Source organism: Neovison vison, chromosome 7 (genome assembly GCF_020171115.1).
Source record: "Neovison vison isolate M4711 chromosome 7, ASM_NN_V1, whole genome shotgun sequence".
NCBI classification, from domain to species: Eukaryota; Metazoa; Chordata; class Mammalia; order Carnivora; family Mustelidae; genus Neogale; species Neogale vison.
Genome location: NC_058097.1, coordinates 4,257,597 through 4,273,238, shown reverse-complemented (window position 1 = coordinate 4,273,238; position 15,642 = coordinate 4,257,597). Strand labels below are relative to the sequence as shown.

The 15,642-nt window shown below is 57.1% G+C and overlaps 1 protein-coding gene across 1 annotated transcript; it reads left to right on the top strand.

The window, feature by feature from the left end:
• The first annotated feature begins 1,604 nt into the window (after positions 1–1,604).
• On the top strand, positions 1,605–7,503 carry ADAD2 (adenosine deaminase domain containing 2). Its single transcript, XM_044260370.1, has 10 exons — positions 1,605–2,064; positions 5,040–5,180; positions 5,466–5,513; positions 5,604–5,729; positions 5,833–5,983; positions 6,086–6,253; positions 6,354–6,583; positions 6,697–6,934; positions 7,194–7,314; positions 7,399–7,503. The coding sequence occupies exons 1-10, from the start codon at positions 1,605–1,607 to the stop codon at positions 7,501–7,503; spliced, it is 1,788 nt and encodes a 595-aa protein (XP_044116305.1).
• Positions 7,504–15,642: the final 8,139 nt, after the last annotated feature.

Genomic DNA, 15,642 nt, shown 5'->3' with positions numbered 1-15,642 from the left:
AATTGACATACACTTACCATGCAGTAAACCGCACAAGTCTTAAGTGTCCAGCTTATCAAGTTTTTACATACATGTACCCCCCAATAACCACTACTCAGATCAAGACAGAGGACATTTCTGCCACTTGAGAATTCCCTGGTGCTACTTCCCAATCAACACCCCCTTCAAGTGGTAACCATGACTCTGATTTTTATCATCATAGAATAATTTTGCTAGCTCAGGGAATGTCTATCAACGTAATCATGGGGAAGATGCCCTCTTCAGCCTGGTTCCTTTCGCTCAAATGCCTGGGAGATTCACCCAGGTTTTGAATTTAACCGTAGTTCCTTGCTGTGGGGTTACAGTCTCTGGTAGGACCCTTCCCCGCTTGTCCATGCAGTTTCCTGTGCGGGACGCTTCCGAGCTCAGTAACGCTGTCCGTGTCTCTTCGTGGTGGTAAGCAGCTGCCGTTCCACTTCTGAGCACCTGCCGAGACGCCCTTCTGTCTGCAGAGGCCTGCTTCCGCTCTCTGAGCTCTCCCCGAAACCAGAATTGTTCTTCCCGATGCCATTCCTCGAAACGTCTGAGAAGGTGACTGCACCCTGCCCCGCTCTTCCCAAGTCAGATATTCCTGGTCCCCCCCGCCTGCTCCGATCAGGCCACGCTTCCTGGGGAGCGTCGTCAGACCCGAAGGGAGCGATCGCCAGCGGCGGCCGCGGCAGCAACAGCAACAGCAACAAACCTCACGGACTGTGCAGAGAGAAATGGGTTGAATTTTCCCGGTCGCCGGCTCCTGTAGGACTCCGTGACCGGTGTGGCCCCTTGAGACCGTTGCGTACTGCATCGTAACAGGCCATAACGTGACTGTCTTCACCCCTACCCTCCTCCTCTTGTTTTTTTCCCTTTGTTCCCAGTCTCACATCTTCAAGAACTGCCGTTTTGTGGGGTTTCCTATAAAACAACTTAAAATGCCTGCTGAACAACAACCAAACCGGGCGGGGGGCTGCTAAATGGATAATGTGGGCTTCGGGAAGGCCTGCAGTGGACACTTTTTAAATGTAGATCCTGGAGGTGCTGTGGGGCCGCTTCGGTCGAGAACACCCGCCTGGTTCAGGCACAGACATTCACCGCACGACATCCCCCCCCCCCCCCGCAAGCTAAGCGGTTGGGACTGGGCTGGTAGGATGGGCGCACTTTGGGGCGTCCCGGGGCGAGGACAAGGCGGAGCCAAACCCGCACCCCCAACCCCCTTCCCAGGTCTTCATCTCCAGGACCACCCCAGCCTGGAGAACCCCGACACGGGAGCGGCCGCCTTCCTCCCCTCCCCACTTCCTGGCCTGAAACCCGCACCCCGGAAGTGGGGGTTAGCCATGAGCCCGCCCAATCTGCGCTTCACCTCCCGGCAGCCGCTACTCAGGAAACTGGCCTTCCAATTGGCTGGGCAGAGTGTCCAACCTAGCTCTGCAGGCTCTCATTGGCCAGCAGTGAAGGAGAGGCGGAGCCTGTGTTGCTCTGGCCGCTGAGGCACGTGCTCCTCGCGCAGAGCCGCACGCACGGGCACGTGTAAAAGGGCGCAGCCATCGTGAGATTGGTCCCTCAGTCCTTTCTGGTCCCCGCGTCCGGCCATGGCTTCGGCAACCAGCACCGCCTCAGGCACGGAGGACGGTGGCCGCAGGAAGCCCCGTCTGGCGGCGTCGTTGCAAATCAACCCCAGGCCCAGACCCTGGCGGCCCACCGCCAGCCTGGGCCAAGATCCCTGGGAGCCCGTTGTCACCCCCAACGCGGAGAACGACGAGGGGGGCGGGCAGCCTCAGGCCTCGGCAGCAGGGGACGGTGGGCCCGGGGAGGGGGCCGGACTCGGGGATCTGGGGGCAGCCCGGGCCCGGGAAGAGTTGGGGGGACAGATGGGGACGTCCCCGAGGGTCTCTGTCCCGCCCGCAGGGCCTGCCGGGGACCTCCCGACGGCGGCCAGGCAGCTGGGCCTGCCGCTCAAGGACCCGCCGCAGGGCCAGGCCGTGGCCTCGCTCGCGCAGTATGCAGCCAGCCTGGGCGTCTCCCCGATCTTCCGAGAGGACCAGACAGCAGGTGAGGCCCGGTGGCCTGGGACCGCGGGGCTCCCTGGGGTAACCTCGGATGAAGTCGGAGGGACGGTGAGCTGGGCCTGAGCCGGGAGCCGAGGCCGACCTGCTGGGAGCCGGTGCCGTCTGACCGGAGAGGCCACAGCAGGGGGAGGGATAGCCCCTCTGAAGCTTGGAGAGGTTAAGTACCCACCCCTTCCGCGCGGGGATTTTTTGAGGGCCAATTATATGCAATTAGAGTTTCCATGCCAACACCGGAGCGACCCTAGTGAAGGCCAGCTCCTGACCGATAGACCTCCCAACCACGGTTTGGTAATGGCAGTAGAGCAAGGAGATGTGACCACTAGCATGTCCTCTCCTCTTCCTCCGTGTGTCCCCCCACCTCTCACTCAGACACACACAGCCGTGGCCCAGGTCCCACATTCCGGTTCCCAACCTTAAAGCAGAGCATTCCCAGCTTCTAAGGAGATAAGAGCCTCTGTCCAGCTTCGGGGCACTTTGGTGAGACTGCCTAGTAGAACCCGAAATGAACAGCTCAAAAAAAAAAGGGTCTCTATTAAAAATGGACCTGGAACATGTTGGGTTTTTTTTATTTTGTTTTTGTTTTTTAAAGATTTTTATTTATTTATTTGACAGAGAGAGCTCACAAGTAGACAGAGAGGCAGGCTCCCTGCTGAGCAGAGAGCCTGATGTGGGGACCCTGGGATCATGACCTGAGCCGAAAGCAGAGGCCTTAACCCACTTTGAGCCACCCAGGTGCCCAGACCTGGAACACGTATTAATCAGGGATGGTAAGACAGCAGGCACGGAGAGGATTGTCATGGTGGAAGAATTAAGGACAGATCCCTAGGAACAGGTGGCACGGCTCACCACAGAGGGTCACAGGGGATAGAACTGGGATTGGCCGGGAGGCAGAAGGGCGGGTAGAGAACAACGCAGAGCCTTTGTTGGGGTTTCTGGGGAAGGAATGGTTGAGGCAGGCAGGTACGCTGGGTAAGCTTATGATTGTGTAAGATGAGGCATTGAGTACGTTTTGGTGTTAGGAGAGTGTCCCTACTTGCCCAGTACCTGCCTTGCAGTGATCTAGGATTGATGGTCTGGATTGGTTGGTTTCTTTTCCTATTTTAAGATTTATTATTATTTTTTTCTATTTGAGAGTAAGCTTATGCACAAGCAGGGTGAGGGGTAGAGGGAGAGGGGAAGCAGACTGCCCCACTGAGCTCGGAGCCCAGTGAAGGACTCAGTCACGTGACCCAGAGACCGGGTCCTGAGCCAAACTCAAGAGCTGGACAGCCAACCAACAGAGCCACCTGGGTGCCCCTGGACTGGTTGGTTTCTAAACCAAAGGTGTGTTGGCGGGGCACTTGGGTGGCTCAGTTGGTTGGGCATCTGCCCTCAGTTCAGGTCATGATCCCAGGGTCCTGGGATGGAACTCTGCATAGGGCTCCTGCTCAGCAGGGAGTCTATTTCTCCCCTTCCCTCTGTCCCTCCCCCCAACTCTGGGATGAGCTGTTCTGTAGCTGCACGTGTCTCTAATCTTCTGTCACGTGACACAGTTCCTTGGCCCACCTTTGTGTGTAGGACACTGATGTTCTTGGAGAGTAAAGGCTGGTGGTTTTGTAGAAAGCCCCTCCACTTGGGTTTATTTCCTTGGTTCTCGGTTCAGATTATGATTTGGGGCAGGAAGCGTGCTCTGTAACCTCGCATCCTTGGCTGCATGCCCGGGAGGCCTGGGATCTGTCTGTCCTGCCACTGGCGGTGTTAGCGAGGAGGCCCTCGGGAGTGTGGGGCCGCCCCGCAGGGGTCTTCATGCTCCCCTTCGTGGTGAATCTGGCACCACGGACCTCCCTGACGGTCCTGCACCTGCTCGTTGGCATTCTGGATGCCCTCGTAAAGGGAGTAAATCCTGGTGCTGGCGAGGAGTGCTGAGATGCTGGCTCCCTTCTCAAAGGGCAATCCTTTTGGGAGACACGTTAGCAGTGAGTCCAACGGAGAACGACGAACCAAAATAGGCTCACACACTTTCACCGAGTAATCCCAGTTCCGGGGTTTTCTTCTGCTCCGTGTCATACCACACTGGACACGAGAGCGTTTGGTCGATGAACTTTTCAACCAAGGAGAGTCACAGAGTCGTGTGTGCTGGGAGGGGTGGGTTCTCCGGACTCTGGCCATAAGCATCTTTGCTCTTGACGTCTTTGCCACGAGCCTTTTCACCTGGTAACTCATTGGCCATAAGGCAGTTTTGCCATGAAAGATTTAAAAAACGGATTGACAGTTTTGTGGGACAGTTTGGTTTCATCAAATTGGTTGCCAGTTGGGTTTCATTTCTCCACTGACACAGAATTCCCATTTTAATATTGTATACGTCGCAGCCCTCCCGGGGGTCCATGCAGAGTCTGAAGCCCCGTTTCCCAGAGAATTCTGGACTGTCCACACAAGGGGGACAATTTGCCCGAGGGGTAATGACAGTGTAGATGCTCCCACAACATGGTGCTCTAGGGCTCTGTCCCAAATATGCAGTTCCGTATTCGGAAACTGATTCTTTCTTAACAGAGAAAGAAATTTTAGCAAAAAAAGCAAAAGTGCACTGTCAAGCAAGGAGATGTGTAAGACCGTGTGTGAACCGAGAGGGTTTGAAGACAAGACCTCCGGTCCAGTCCACAAAATGAAATTCCTTCGTTGTGCTGCATTACCACGAAGCCACACTACACGTTTTGATATGCTTTCAAGCATTTTGTATTTTGTGGTCATCATTTTAACTTTGTCATTTATTTCTCATGTGTCATTATGTCCTTTCTGATGAATATCCTTCTGGTTTCTTCTGATTTTCTTTTATGGCGAAATTGCCTGATGCACCATAGTTCGGCGGTGCAAGTAGGGGTGGGGTCAGGAGAAGCAGTCGGAGAGGGGCTGGGGCTCGGGGTGGGGGGCCCTGACGGGGACAGAGTGCGGGGCGCTGCTTCAGGGCCCCTCCTTCCACAGACCCGTGCCTTCCCTTCTCTGTGCACGCCGAGCTGGATGGGCTGCTCGGCCCCGCGGGCAATGCCGGCAGCAAGTCCGAGGCCAGGCAGCAGGCGGCGCTCTCTGCCCTCCACTACATCCAGAGTCAGCTGGGGAGCCCAGGTAAGCCGGAAAGGTGACCCAAGTGGGAGCGTGTGCAGGGCTGGGTTGTCGCAGAGACCATCGGGGCATCAGGACCTCGCCTGCAGGGAGCTGGGGAGGGGGTGCTGACCGCTGTCCACCCCGGGGGTTGCAGGGAGTGCTGGAGGGGCAGCCCAGCAATCTGGAGCTGCTGGAAGATGATTCCTCCCGCCATTCCCACCAAGGAAACTTGGCTTCCAGAAGGAAAAAGGACAGGCAGGCAGGCCCTGGTATGCATGACAACCGATCCCCTTGTCTTTGTTCCAGAGCCTCCAAAGACCCCTAGCAAGCCTCCAGTCACCCCTCTGAGTGTAGGTAGGTGGGCCCCTGTTGTCCCAAGCCCTGGGGTGAAGGGAGGGGTACAGTCTACAGGGTCCCCACCTCCACCCTCTCCCCACTGTGCAGAGAACATCCTGACCCACGAGCAGCGCTGTGCGGCCGTGGTCAGCGCTGGCTTTGACCGTCTGGTGGACCAGACCTCACCGTACAGGGCCTGTAAGGGGACCGTGGCTGCCATCATCTTGGAGAGAGGTAGGGCTTGCCCGGCCCCCACTTCGGGACCCCTCCCACGCCCCCCTCTACACCATGGACCCCTGGCCTTTTCCGGCATGGCTCTGCTCCCCTTCCCTTACAGAGGTCCCAGGCGCCAGGGGCCACGCCAAGGAGATCTATGAGCTGGTGGCGCTGGGCACAGGCAGCAGTAGCTGTGCCCGCTGGCTAGACTTCTCCGGGCGGCAGCTCCACGACTGCCACGGGCTGGTCGTGGCCCGCAGGGCGCTGCTCAGGTGAGGGGTGGGCTGGGGGGGCACTTGGCTGCAGGCCCTGGGGGGCACACAGGACCCTGCAGCCCGAACCGCTCCTCCGCCTGCCTCCCCCCCACCCCCCAGGTTCTTGTACCGCCAGCTCCTGTTGGTGACCCAGGGTGGCCCCAAGGGCAAGGAACGGTCGGTGCTGACCCCCCAGCCTGGGTCTGGGCCCCCCTTTGCCCTCAAGCCCCGGATCTTCCTGCATCTCTATGTCAGCAACACCCCGCAGGGAGCTGCTCATGATGTCTAGTATGTGGGGGGCCCTGGTGGGACAGGCGGTATGGGGGTGCCGGAAGAGCAGCCCTCATTCTTGTGTCCTGGGCCTTTGCTCCCTCTGCCACCTCTGCAGCCTCCCACCAAGCTCCGAGGGCAGCCTCCTGCAGAGCCCGCCCTCCCGCCTGCAGGCCCATGTCCGTGGGGAGCTGAAGCCTGTGTGCTACGTGGCCCCCGCGCTCCGGGACACCCACGTGGGCTGCCTCTCGGCCAGTGACAAGCTGGCTCGCTGGGCTGTGCTGGGCCTGGGTGGTGCCCTCCTCGCCCACTTTCTGCCTCCCCTCTATGCCACCAGCCTGGTCCTGGGTGAGGGCCCTGTGGGGCTCGGGGGGAGGGTGGAAGGTGGCATCTGCTGGGGGGTTATGGGACAGGGTGGTGGTAACTGAGACCTTTCCTTGTGCCCGTCTGCTCCCCCGCAGCCGACCCCTGCCATGACCCCCCAACTCTGAACAGGGCCATCCACACTCGGCCCAACCTAGACAGGGGGCCCTGCCTGCCACCCCCCTATGCCCGTACCACGTTGCACCTGTTTGCGGGGCCTGCTGTGGCCCCCTTGGATCCTACCCCCAACACCTGCCATGGCCTGAGCCTCAACTGGAGCCTGGGGGACACCGATGTCGAGGTCGTGGACGTGGCCACTGGGCGTGTGAAGGCCGAGTAAGAAAGACCCGTGGGCGGCATGCTGGTGAGGGGCCTGTGTCTCCCTGCCCATGGGTCAGAAGCCTGCATCGGGAGACCAGCTTGGGTTCTCATCCTAGCTCTGGGACCTGGGACCTGGGCTGGCGCTTCTGTCACCCACCCTCTGACACCCACGAACCCCCCCCCCCAACAAAACTGCACAGCAAGAAGGGAGATGGCGTGAGCAGCGTGGTGTGGGCTGTTAGCTCCGTCTCCAGGCTTCTCTCTCCATCTCCAGTGCTGGCCTCGGGCCCCCCTCCCGCCTCTGCAAGGCAGCCTTTCTCCGGGCCTTCCGCCAGGCTGCCAAAGCTCTCGGGAAGTCCCACCTCCTGGCCTTGAAGACCTACGAGGCAGCCAAGGTCAGTGCCTTGCCTCCCCTCCAGCCCGCTCTGTCCTGCACCCCCAGCAAGCGCGCTCTCCACCTTCCTCCCGTCCTGTCCTAGGCCGGACCCTACCAGGATGCTCGCAGGCAGCTGTCCCTCCTCCTGGACCAGCAGGGCCTGGGGGCTTGGCCCTCGAAACCACTGGTGGGCAAATTCAGAGGCTGAAACGCATCTCCTGGGCCGAGCTGGATCCTGCGGAAGGAGGGTCGCTTCTGGAGAGGGGTGGGGAGGCACATGGGGGGATGGGAGATGCACAGGGTAAAGTTGGGGTTGCAGGGAGGGGACTACATGGTGGGGGTAGGGGCTGTTGCATATTCAGACTGAAATAAAGAGCAGTTTTTGGTGCTTCTGCATGTCTTTGGCTCTTAGTTGGGGGGGTGGGGACCTGCAGCCTTCTGTAGAAGGGTTCAGGAGTGGGGCAGCTCCATCTAGCCCGCAGTGGTGACCCACGGAGTCGGAGAGGATGGCAAGTTTTTCTAGGAAGGTAGCAGCGAAAAGTTCTTGGCAAAAAATAACTTCTGGGCACAGAGCTTTCTAGGGGAAAAAGCAAAATGTCTTATCACACAGATCCACTCATCTTTCTTTGGGGGAGGACCCAGGCGGCGGCCTCATTGGCCCCAGCTGGAAAATCCCTGATGGACCAGTTGAGACTACCTTTCTGGGAACCTTGAAATTGCAGTTAGATTATGTATTAAACCCTGGTTTGGGAACTCAGTCTAAACGACACCATTTGGGGAGTGTGCTTTTTTTAAAAACATAGAATGACTTTATTGTGTCACTGGCCACGCTGTGAGGGTGTGGCCCTCTGTGTCCTGGGGCTGGGCTGCACAGTGAGTGCAGGAGCATCCTTCTTGGGTGTGATGGGGGCTCCTGCCTCCCTTCCTTTCCCCGTGATGTGGGAACCCAAGGCAAAAGACAAATTATTACCCTTCCTTACTTCCTACAGCCCACAGACCCGTCCTTGAGTTAGGCAGAGGGACATTCCTCTAGGGACTTAAAAGCCTCCTCCATCATACTTTGCTAAGGGCAGAAGGCAACCCTCGCCCCACCCCCTCCCACCCAGGATCCTCTAAGTGTACTTTAACATATCAAGATGCCTTTAGAAATTTCTTTTATCTCTAAACCACCTAAACCACTCTATGTCTATCTCTATCTCTAAACCACTCTAAAATGACTGTTTTAAGGCACCAAGTGTGGGGTCCTTCATTACTGCGGCCCTGGGGAGTGGACAGAGGGATCCTTACAGAGAGGGGTCCCCGTCCTTCTTCTGTGCCTCTCCAGCTGCTCCCTGGATAACTCAAGGGGCTGCGGGAGCCCGCTTGCCTCCCCGGGCGGCTGGTGCATAGCCTTCCCGCTCCTCCGGGGGCTGCCATCCGTCAGCAGGGCTGTCAGGCACTCTCAGGGTCTTGGGTGGGGAGACCACTCGCACTTGCACAGGGACACACACTGCATATGTCTGCATGCCTGGGCGCCCCACCAGTCCGGGCGGTGTCCATGGAGCAGGAGCCCAGGGCCCACGGGTGGTTGAAATCCTGCCAGCCCCCAGTCCCACGCCCTGCGGCCCAAGGCTCCCTGCACAACAGCACCGCCCCCCCCACCGCATCTTAAGATTGAGAACTACGGACTGCTCCCCTAGGTGGGCCTTGGGAAGCTGGGTCAACATTCAGGGGCAGGCCAGTGCTGATCTGGAGTCCTAGGAGGGTATCCCCTCCGCCCAAGCCACCTCTGTGCCCCCAGGTGTGTGGGGCCTTGGCCAGCCATTTGAACATGAGTCGATTCATCTAGAGAAATAATCAGAAGGCCTGTCTGAGTGGTCTGTTCTCCCCGAGCTGATGCAGGAAAGAGCGTTAAGGTTCAGAGCCTCATGGCCCAGAAAGAATTCTTGAGACGTCTTTGGTGCCAAAAAGTGGTTTTATTAAAGCCCGGGGACAGGGCCCAGGGGCAGAAAGAGCTGCCCCGGGGTCATGAGGACTGGCCCATGATAGACTTCCAGGTTGGGAGAGGGTTAGGGATAGCGTCAGTCTCCGGGAATTTTGGAAGCAAGGTTTCCAGGGCCTTGGGCTATTGATGGGGAAAGGCCATTTATCGCCGTCTAATAAAACCTGAGTCATGAGACCCTTCAGGTGTATATCCGTGGGCCGTATGCTTGCGGGGTGATTGCCAACACGTATCTGGGGGGGTAGTTTAGAGATAAAGGAAAATTCTAAAGGCATCTTGATGTTAAAGTACACTTAGAGGATCCTGGGTGGGAGGGGGTGGGGCGAGGGTTGCCTTCTGCCCTTAGCAAAGTATCAACGTGGAGGCAGTTGAGTCCCTAGAGGAATGTCCTCTGCCGGTCTCAAGGACTTGTCCTCGGGCTGGAGGGAGTAAGGAAATGTAATAATGTGTCTTCTGCCTTGGCTTCCCACATCACAGCTAGCGCATCCTGCCCACCTTCAGGCCTGCGCCTTCCCTCTGCTTGTCTGCGGGGCCCCGGCTCCCTCCTCTTCAGCCAAGGCCACTGCCAAGGAGGGGGAAGATGGAGGAGAAGGAGGCGGTGGTGAAGGACACGCTGAGGGGTTTGAGGGCCACGGTCAGGGCTCCGTGCACCACTGCTGACTAGCCCCGTGGGCACCAGCGTGGCCCCATTTCACAGGGAAGGATGCTCCCCGAGGAGGAGCGTAGTAACTTCTAGAAGAACACGTGGGTGGTCAGGGTGGAGCGGCATTCCTGGCCCTTCCACCCCTGGGGCTGCTCCTGCTGCTGCCGGATTTGCTCCCTTGGGGACCTTGGACAAAAGCTCCCCACAACTTTTAGAAAATGAGAACTGGACGGTGGGAGGGAAGCGTTTGTGGTTGGGAGAAGGCGCTTGGCCGCAGCACATGGGGGATGGAAGGCAGGGACAGAGCGGCTGGCGGGAGGGAGAGGGGGGAGGGTGGGGAAGAGGGGGGGGTGGGAGGGAGGGGGAGGGGAGAGGAGGAGCTGCCCCTGGGCAGGGGCAGTTGGAGGATTGGGGGAGGGAAGTTTGAACCCAGAAGGAGGGTCTCCAAAGCCCACTCAGGGCTGCTGGGGTTTGTTTTTGTTTTTGTTTTTTTTTTAAGATTTTATTTGTTTATTTGACAGAGTGAGAGAGCTCACGAGTAGGCAGAGAGGCAGGCAGAGGGAGGAGGAAGCAGGCACCCCGATGAGCGGGCTCGATCCCAGGACCCTGAGACCATGACCTGAGCCGAAGGCAGAGGCTTAACCCACTGAGGCCCCCAGGCGCCCCAGGGCTGCTGGTCTTAATCTGAGTCAACGCTGGGGAACGTCTGCTCATGTATAGTTTCTCTGTAAGAAACTTCTCAAGCCAACTTTGAAATTATGATTTCTCTTGGTTGTTGTTGGTTCCCCCCCCGCCCCAGGGACAAGAGGACGTTCAAACACCCAAACCTATTAATTAGCCTATTTATTGCATGTTGTTGTCCCTGGGAGATAATTTCAATTGATTTACTTTCTGTGCCGCAGTGGTGACAAGAGCCGTTCCCAGACTGCGGTTGTCTGCCACGAGATTTTGATACTCATTCATCACATAATCACTGGGTAAACAAGTTATTCACAGTGACATTAACTCTGCTGTGTTCTGCCAAGTAAGGAATATTTGTCCCCACCTTGCATAAATCTGCCTGTCCAATCCTTTCCTTCCAAGACAGTCCTCATTACACAGAACCCGCTCAGTTCCTTTGACTCAGCTAATTTCTGCTGAAGGACAATGATGAAGACCGCTTTTGAAGCGGAGAGGCTGTTAAATGTCTTCTTGGCCTAATCCCCTGCGGGGCAGGCAGGCGGCTGTAGTTTTTGCCCGCTTTGGCTTATTTAAATGGCAAGGTGATGTCATCTGGCTGGGCAAGAGTCACAAGGCCGCCTCCTCCAGGAAGCCTGGGCCATCTCCTCTTCCCTTCCTGCCGGCTCTGCGCTCCCCAGAAACCCTTCCTGAGCACCCCCTTGCGCCATGGGTATGGACTTCACCACGGAGCCCAAGGGCGGACCTGGAGGCCCAGGGGCCACTCCATCTGCCCCCCACAAGCCTTATTATCCCCATCTGGCAAATGAGTTAGCCACAGACGTGTCTCCTGGGGGCTGAGCAGTGGTGTTCCTGGGTCCTGCCGGTCTTCAGGCAGTGGCCGTTGTCAGGCCTGTCGGCTCCCAGCTCCTGAAGCTGGCCCCTGGTCTGTTTCTCGCCATCTCCTTGCGGGGTGGGGGGCGGTGTAGGGGTGGGCGCTCTCCCACAGAGAAGGTGCCTGATGGACAAGTGTTGAACGGGAAGTGAATGGATTATACAGGATGTCCTCTTTACAGGAGCTGGCTCCAGGGAGAGAATGGAGACCCCGTTGTCAAATAGGGTCTTAGATGACATTTTGATATTTTTCCATTGTATTGCGGCCCTTTCCCCCCTGCCCTGCAGAGGGTGAATAAAAGCCAGAGAAACATTAGTGAGAGCCGCTCCGCCCCCCAACCCTGTGGTGTGATGGCAGGTTAAAAACCCCACTTACGCCCTGAGATGCTGTGACACAGACAGCCACCCCCTTGGGCTTTCAGCAGAGCTCATTCTTCTCAGCAGAAAGGAGGTGACAGGTCCTCTGATGGCTGTCCCCCATCCTGACCTCAGGGGAGGGCAGCCTCCCCTCATAAGACTTGAGTCAGGTTTCCTGGCACCCTCTGTACTCCTGTGCCCATGGGTCCAATCACAGTTACACGCCACGCCTCGCTGTAGGCAGGGGTGGCTGGGACCCGGGACTCTGGCGAGAGCATGAATAGACCCCTCCCTGCTCACCTGGTGGTCCCTGGGGCTGTGCAGAGGCCGGCCCACAGATTGGGGCGGAGGGTGCTTAGAAGGGTGAGGGAAGGCGTCAGACTCTGGGAAGGAGGGGGTGTCCACATTGGCTGCCAGGCCATTCCTGTAGGTAGAGGGGACCCGGGCCAGAGAAGGGTGGCTCTAAGATATGGGTCCAGGACTGAGCAACTGTTCTGGAGGCATCAGGAGTGAAAATATTTTATTGTCTAGTGTCAATACCGGTTGAAAAGACAGAGCTCTGGGTGACCAGGTTGGCATGGGTCTTTCCCCAGGGGATTGGCTGATGCACTTTGCATGCAAGTTCTTGCCCCCAGAGTGGTGGGTCACCAGAGCCAGCCAGCGTGGCTGGAGACACAAGCTCCCTTCCCCGCCAGGGCCAGCAGCCAGAGTCTGGGGTGGATGTCTGGCCTGAGGACACCTTTAGAAGCTTTTGCAGGGCACAGGGTCCAGGTGCAGGGCACAGGGTCCGGGGCGGACGAGGAGCCCTGCTGTTTCAGTGGGTTACTCAGAAGAAGCTCTTCTCTTGCTGGTACGATCGCCTGGTACAGGGGACCGCTGCTGCTGTCTCGTGGCCCCACCCCTCAGAGCAGAGCCAGCAAACTTTCTACAGAGAGCCAGAAAGTCACTATTTCCACCTTGTGCTTGACTCTGCCGCCATAGCCTCCAGAACACTGCAGACAAGGAACAGGCCAGGCTGTGTTTCAATAAAACTTTATTTACAAAAGCAAGAAAGGGGGGCCGATGTAGTTTATTGACCCCTGCCTTAGACCTTAGAATATTCGTCTGAATCTGCAGGGCCTGTAGAGTGAGGGGCAGGAGGGGAAGTAGCACACACTCCTTCCAACACATTCCACTGACCAGACCCTTGGCCATGGCTTCCTTACAGGCAGGGAAGCTGGAAACGTGAAAGAGGAACCAGATGACAGCAAGCCCCTGGCAGCCCCTGACCCAGGGCCCTCCCAGAAGGGAAAGGACAGCCTCAAGGTACGTGTTGGCATGGTGGGTAACACTAGGACAAGTCTGGGAACCACAGACCTGGGTGTGAATGTCAACTCTGCCCTTACTGTCTGCCTTGGGATAGTCACTTAACTTCCCTGTGCCTTGGTTGCTTTGTCTGTAAAATGGGGACATTAGCACCTTCCTCAGAGGGAGTTATGAGCGTCCAGTGGTGCATGAAGTGATGGGGCAGAAAGTGGCCTGCAGCCAACACCCCCCCCGCCCCCGAGCTGCGATTGTCCCGAATGATGAGGTTGCTGCCCAGCACCTCCTTCTGTCTCTTTTGGAAGTTGCCCTGGTTTTCTTCTGGGAAAACTCACCCTCTCCATTCTCAGCCATGTGACTTGGGTGGGACTATCTTGGGTGAGCCTATCTTCTGCTCCAGGGTGAGCCCCAACTCACATAAACCAATCAGCATAGCCACAGTGGTTGTTTCAGGAGTGCGGCCATAAGGGGCTCAGCCAGGAAGACTCAAAGAAACCACATGTTTGGGATTCTGGGGAGCAAAAGTCTTTTCTCTCCCATGGGTTTGGGGAAGTGAGGGTGTGAGGCTTGGAGCTTGGGCAGCCACATTGTGGCCATGAGGCGAGCCTGGGGGTGAAGGTGACACACCCAGAGAGGCAGAGGGAGGATGCAGAGAATATGAGCTTGTTTGATCCTCATGACAGAGGTTGAACACCTGGAACAAACCGTACCTGACTCCACCTAGATTTTCAGTTTCAGAGCCAGTAAGTCTCCTTTAGTTTGCTTGCTTGTTAAAGGAAGTCTGAGTGGGGTTTACTGAATTTGGAAGTGAAACATTCCTAACTGATTTTTTTTTTAAGATGATAGAGAGCAAGAGAGAGTGCGCAAGATGAGGGCGATGGGGACGGGCAGAGGGAGAGGGACGGAAAGAATCCCAAGTAGACCTCACGCCCAGCATAGAGCCCAACAAGGGGCTTGATCTCATAACCCTGAGATCATGACCTGAGCTGAAGTCACGAGCCGGACGTTTAGCCACTTGAGCCACCGGGCGCCCGTCCTAACCGTATTTATGGGTGTTCCCTAGGAAGCGCTCCAGCGTGCCTGTGGGGATCCTGGAACAGGAGTCTGAATGAGAGGGAGATTGACCTCCATACAATAAGTGCTTGGTGTTTTCCTGGGTCCAGTGTCGCCCAGAGAACTGGAGTATGTATGGGCTTGATCTCCAGTCACCTGTGGTCTTGATCCCACACCCTGCACGGGCTGCTGTCCCTTCTCTGTCTCACTTCTCTCTCTCCAGCCAGTGTTTGTCAGGATCGTGCCCCAAATAAACCATTGGCATGTAAATCCCGGAGTCAGGGTTTGCTTCTGGGAGAACCGAGTCAGACCTCCTCAGAATTTGTCCCCATTTGGCGCCCACGGGCCCCCATATCACTGGTGTCAGGACACTGCCCTTTTCCTTCCCAGGACTTACCAGAAGCTGCATTTGTCCCGTTCATTTCCTTCTGGACTCTGACTTCCTACCTCCCTGCCGTCTCTCCACTCAGGACCACACCAGCACCTGTTGTGCTAACCTCCTTCTCCGATGTTGTAGAACAACACTGGGGACATGGCAGACACGTAAGAAATACTGCCCCAGAAACCAACTGTTTGTTCTTCCCAGCTTCTCAATGGTCTTGATGGTGACCCCTGACCCCTGCCACCCTTCACCCAGGGGCTCCGGGACTAGACCCGTCCCAATACAGCAGAGAGGCCACAACATCACACTGTAACATTGTTTAATGTTTCTCTCGCAGTTGCAGGGGACCGGGGAGCCCCGAAGCCTGGTTAGGAAGGAGCTAGGTGACACTGCTGAGCTTCTCAGAGGATCTGATTTTAAGCTGGTCACTGACCAAGTACAGTGGAAGCCTCTGGAACAGCAAGATAGGCTAATTTTAGCGTGAGGCACCCAGATTCATTCTGTTCCCAGTCGCCCTTGGTTTTGTCCTGCTTAGAGCAAAGGTGAGTTATGAAAGTCATGTCACATTTTTCTTGCGTGGTTGGGAGCGGGGCTGGGTGAGGACAGCCTTAGCCAGGGGCCCTGGGATGACCAGGGAGCCACAGGGCTCTCGAGGACAGCCCTTTGTTTTATTTTGAACTGACACTCTGTTCCTGAGGTGCCCCTTGGCTTGATGTCAAATGCTGGATAGGGGTGCCGGCCCAGGACTAGAGGGGCACAGAGCTGAGGGCACCGGGCCCCCAGTCCTGACTCTGCCGACTGAGGCTGTGTGACTTGCCACATCGCATCCCTTCCCTGAGCCCTCACGTCCACACGGGGCAGGTTCTTTGGCCCTGAGAATCCACGGGCCTTTCTCTTAAAAAGGAAGGGTTCAATTTTTCCAAAAATTTGGGGTCAGAAACCTCACAGAAGGCTGTGGAGACAGTCCAGACTATGGAAGACTCAAGAGGTCAGCTGCAGAAATGCCTTCTCCGGCCTCTCCTGACAGCGGAAAGCTGTAAAGGATAGTATTAGGTCAACCAACAAGACTCGAACAGAC

Excerpts from the sequence above, each read along its gene's own strand:
- ADAD2 (XM_044260370.1), top strand. The coding sequence starts at position 1,605 with ATGGCTTCGGCAACCAGCACCGCCTCAGGCACGGAGGACGGTGGCCGC. Across the intron at positions 6,254-6,353 it reads GGAGCTGCTCATGATGTCTA|CCTCCCACCAAGCTCCGAGG; the intron begins GTATGTGGGGGG and ends CCACCTCTGCAG. Across the intron at positions 7,315-7,398 it reads AGACCTACGAGGCAGCCAAG|GCCGGACCCTACCAGGATGC; the intron begins GTCAGTGCCTTG and ends GTCCTGTCCTAG.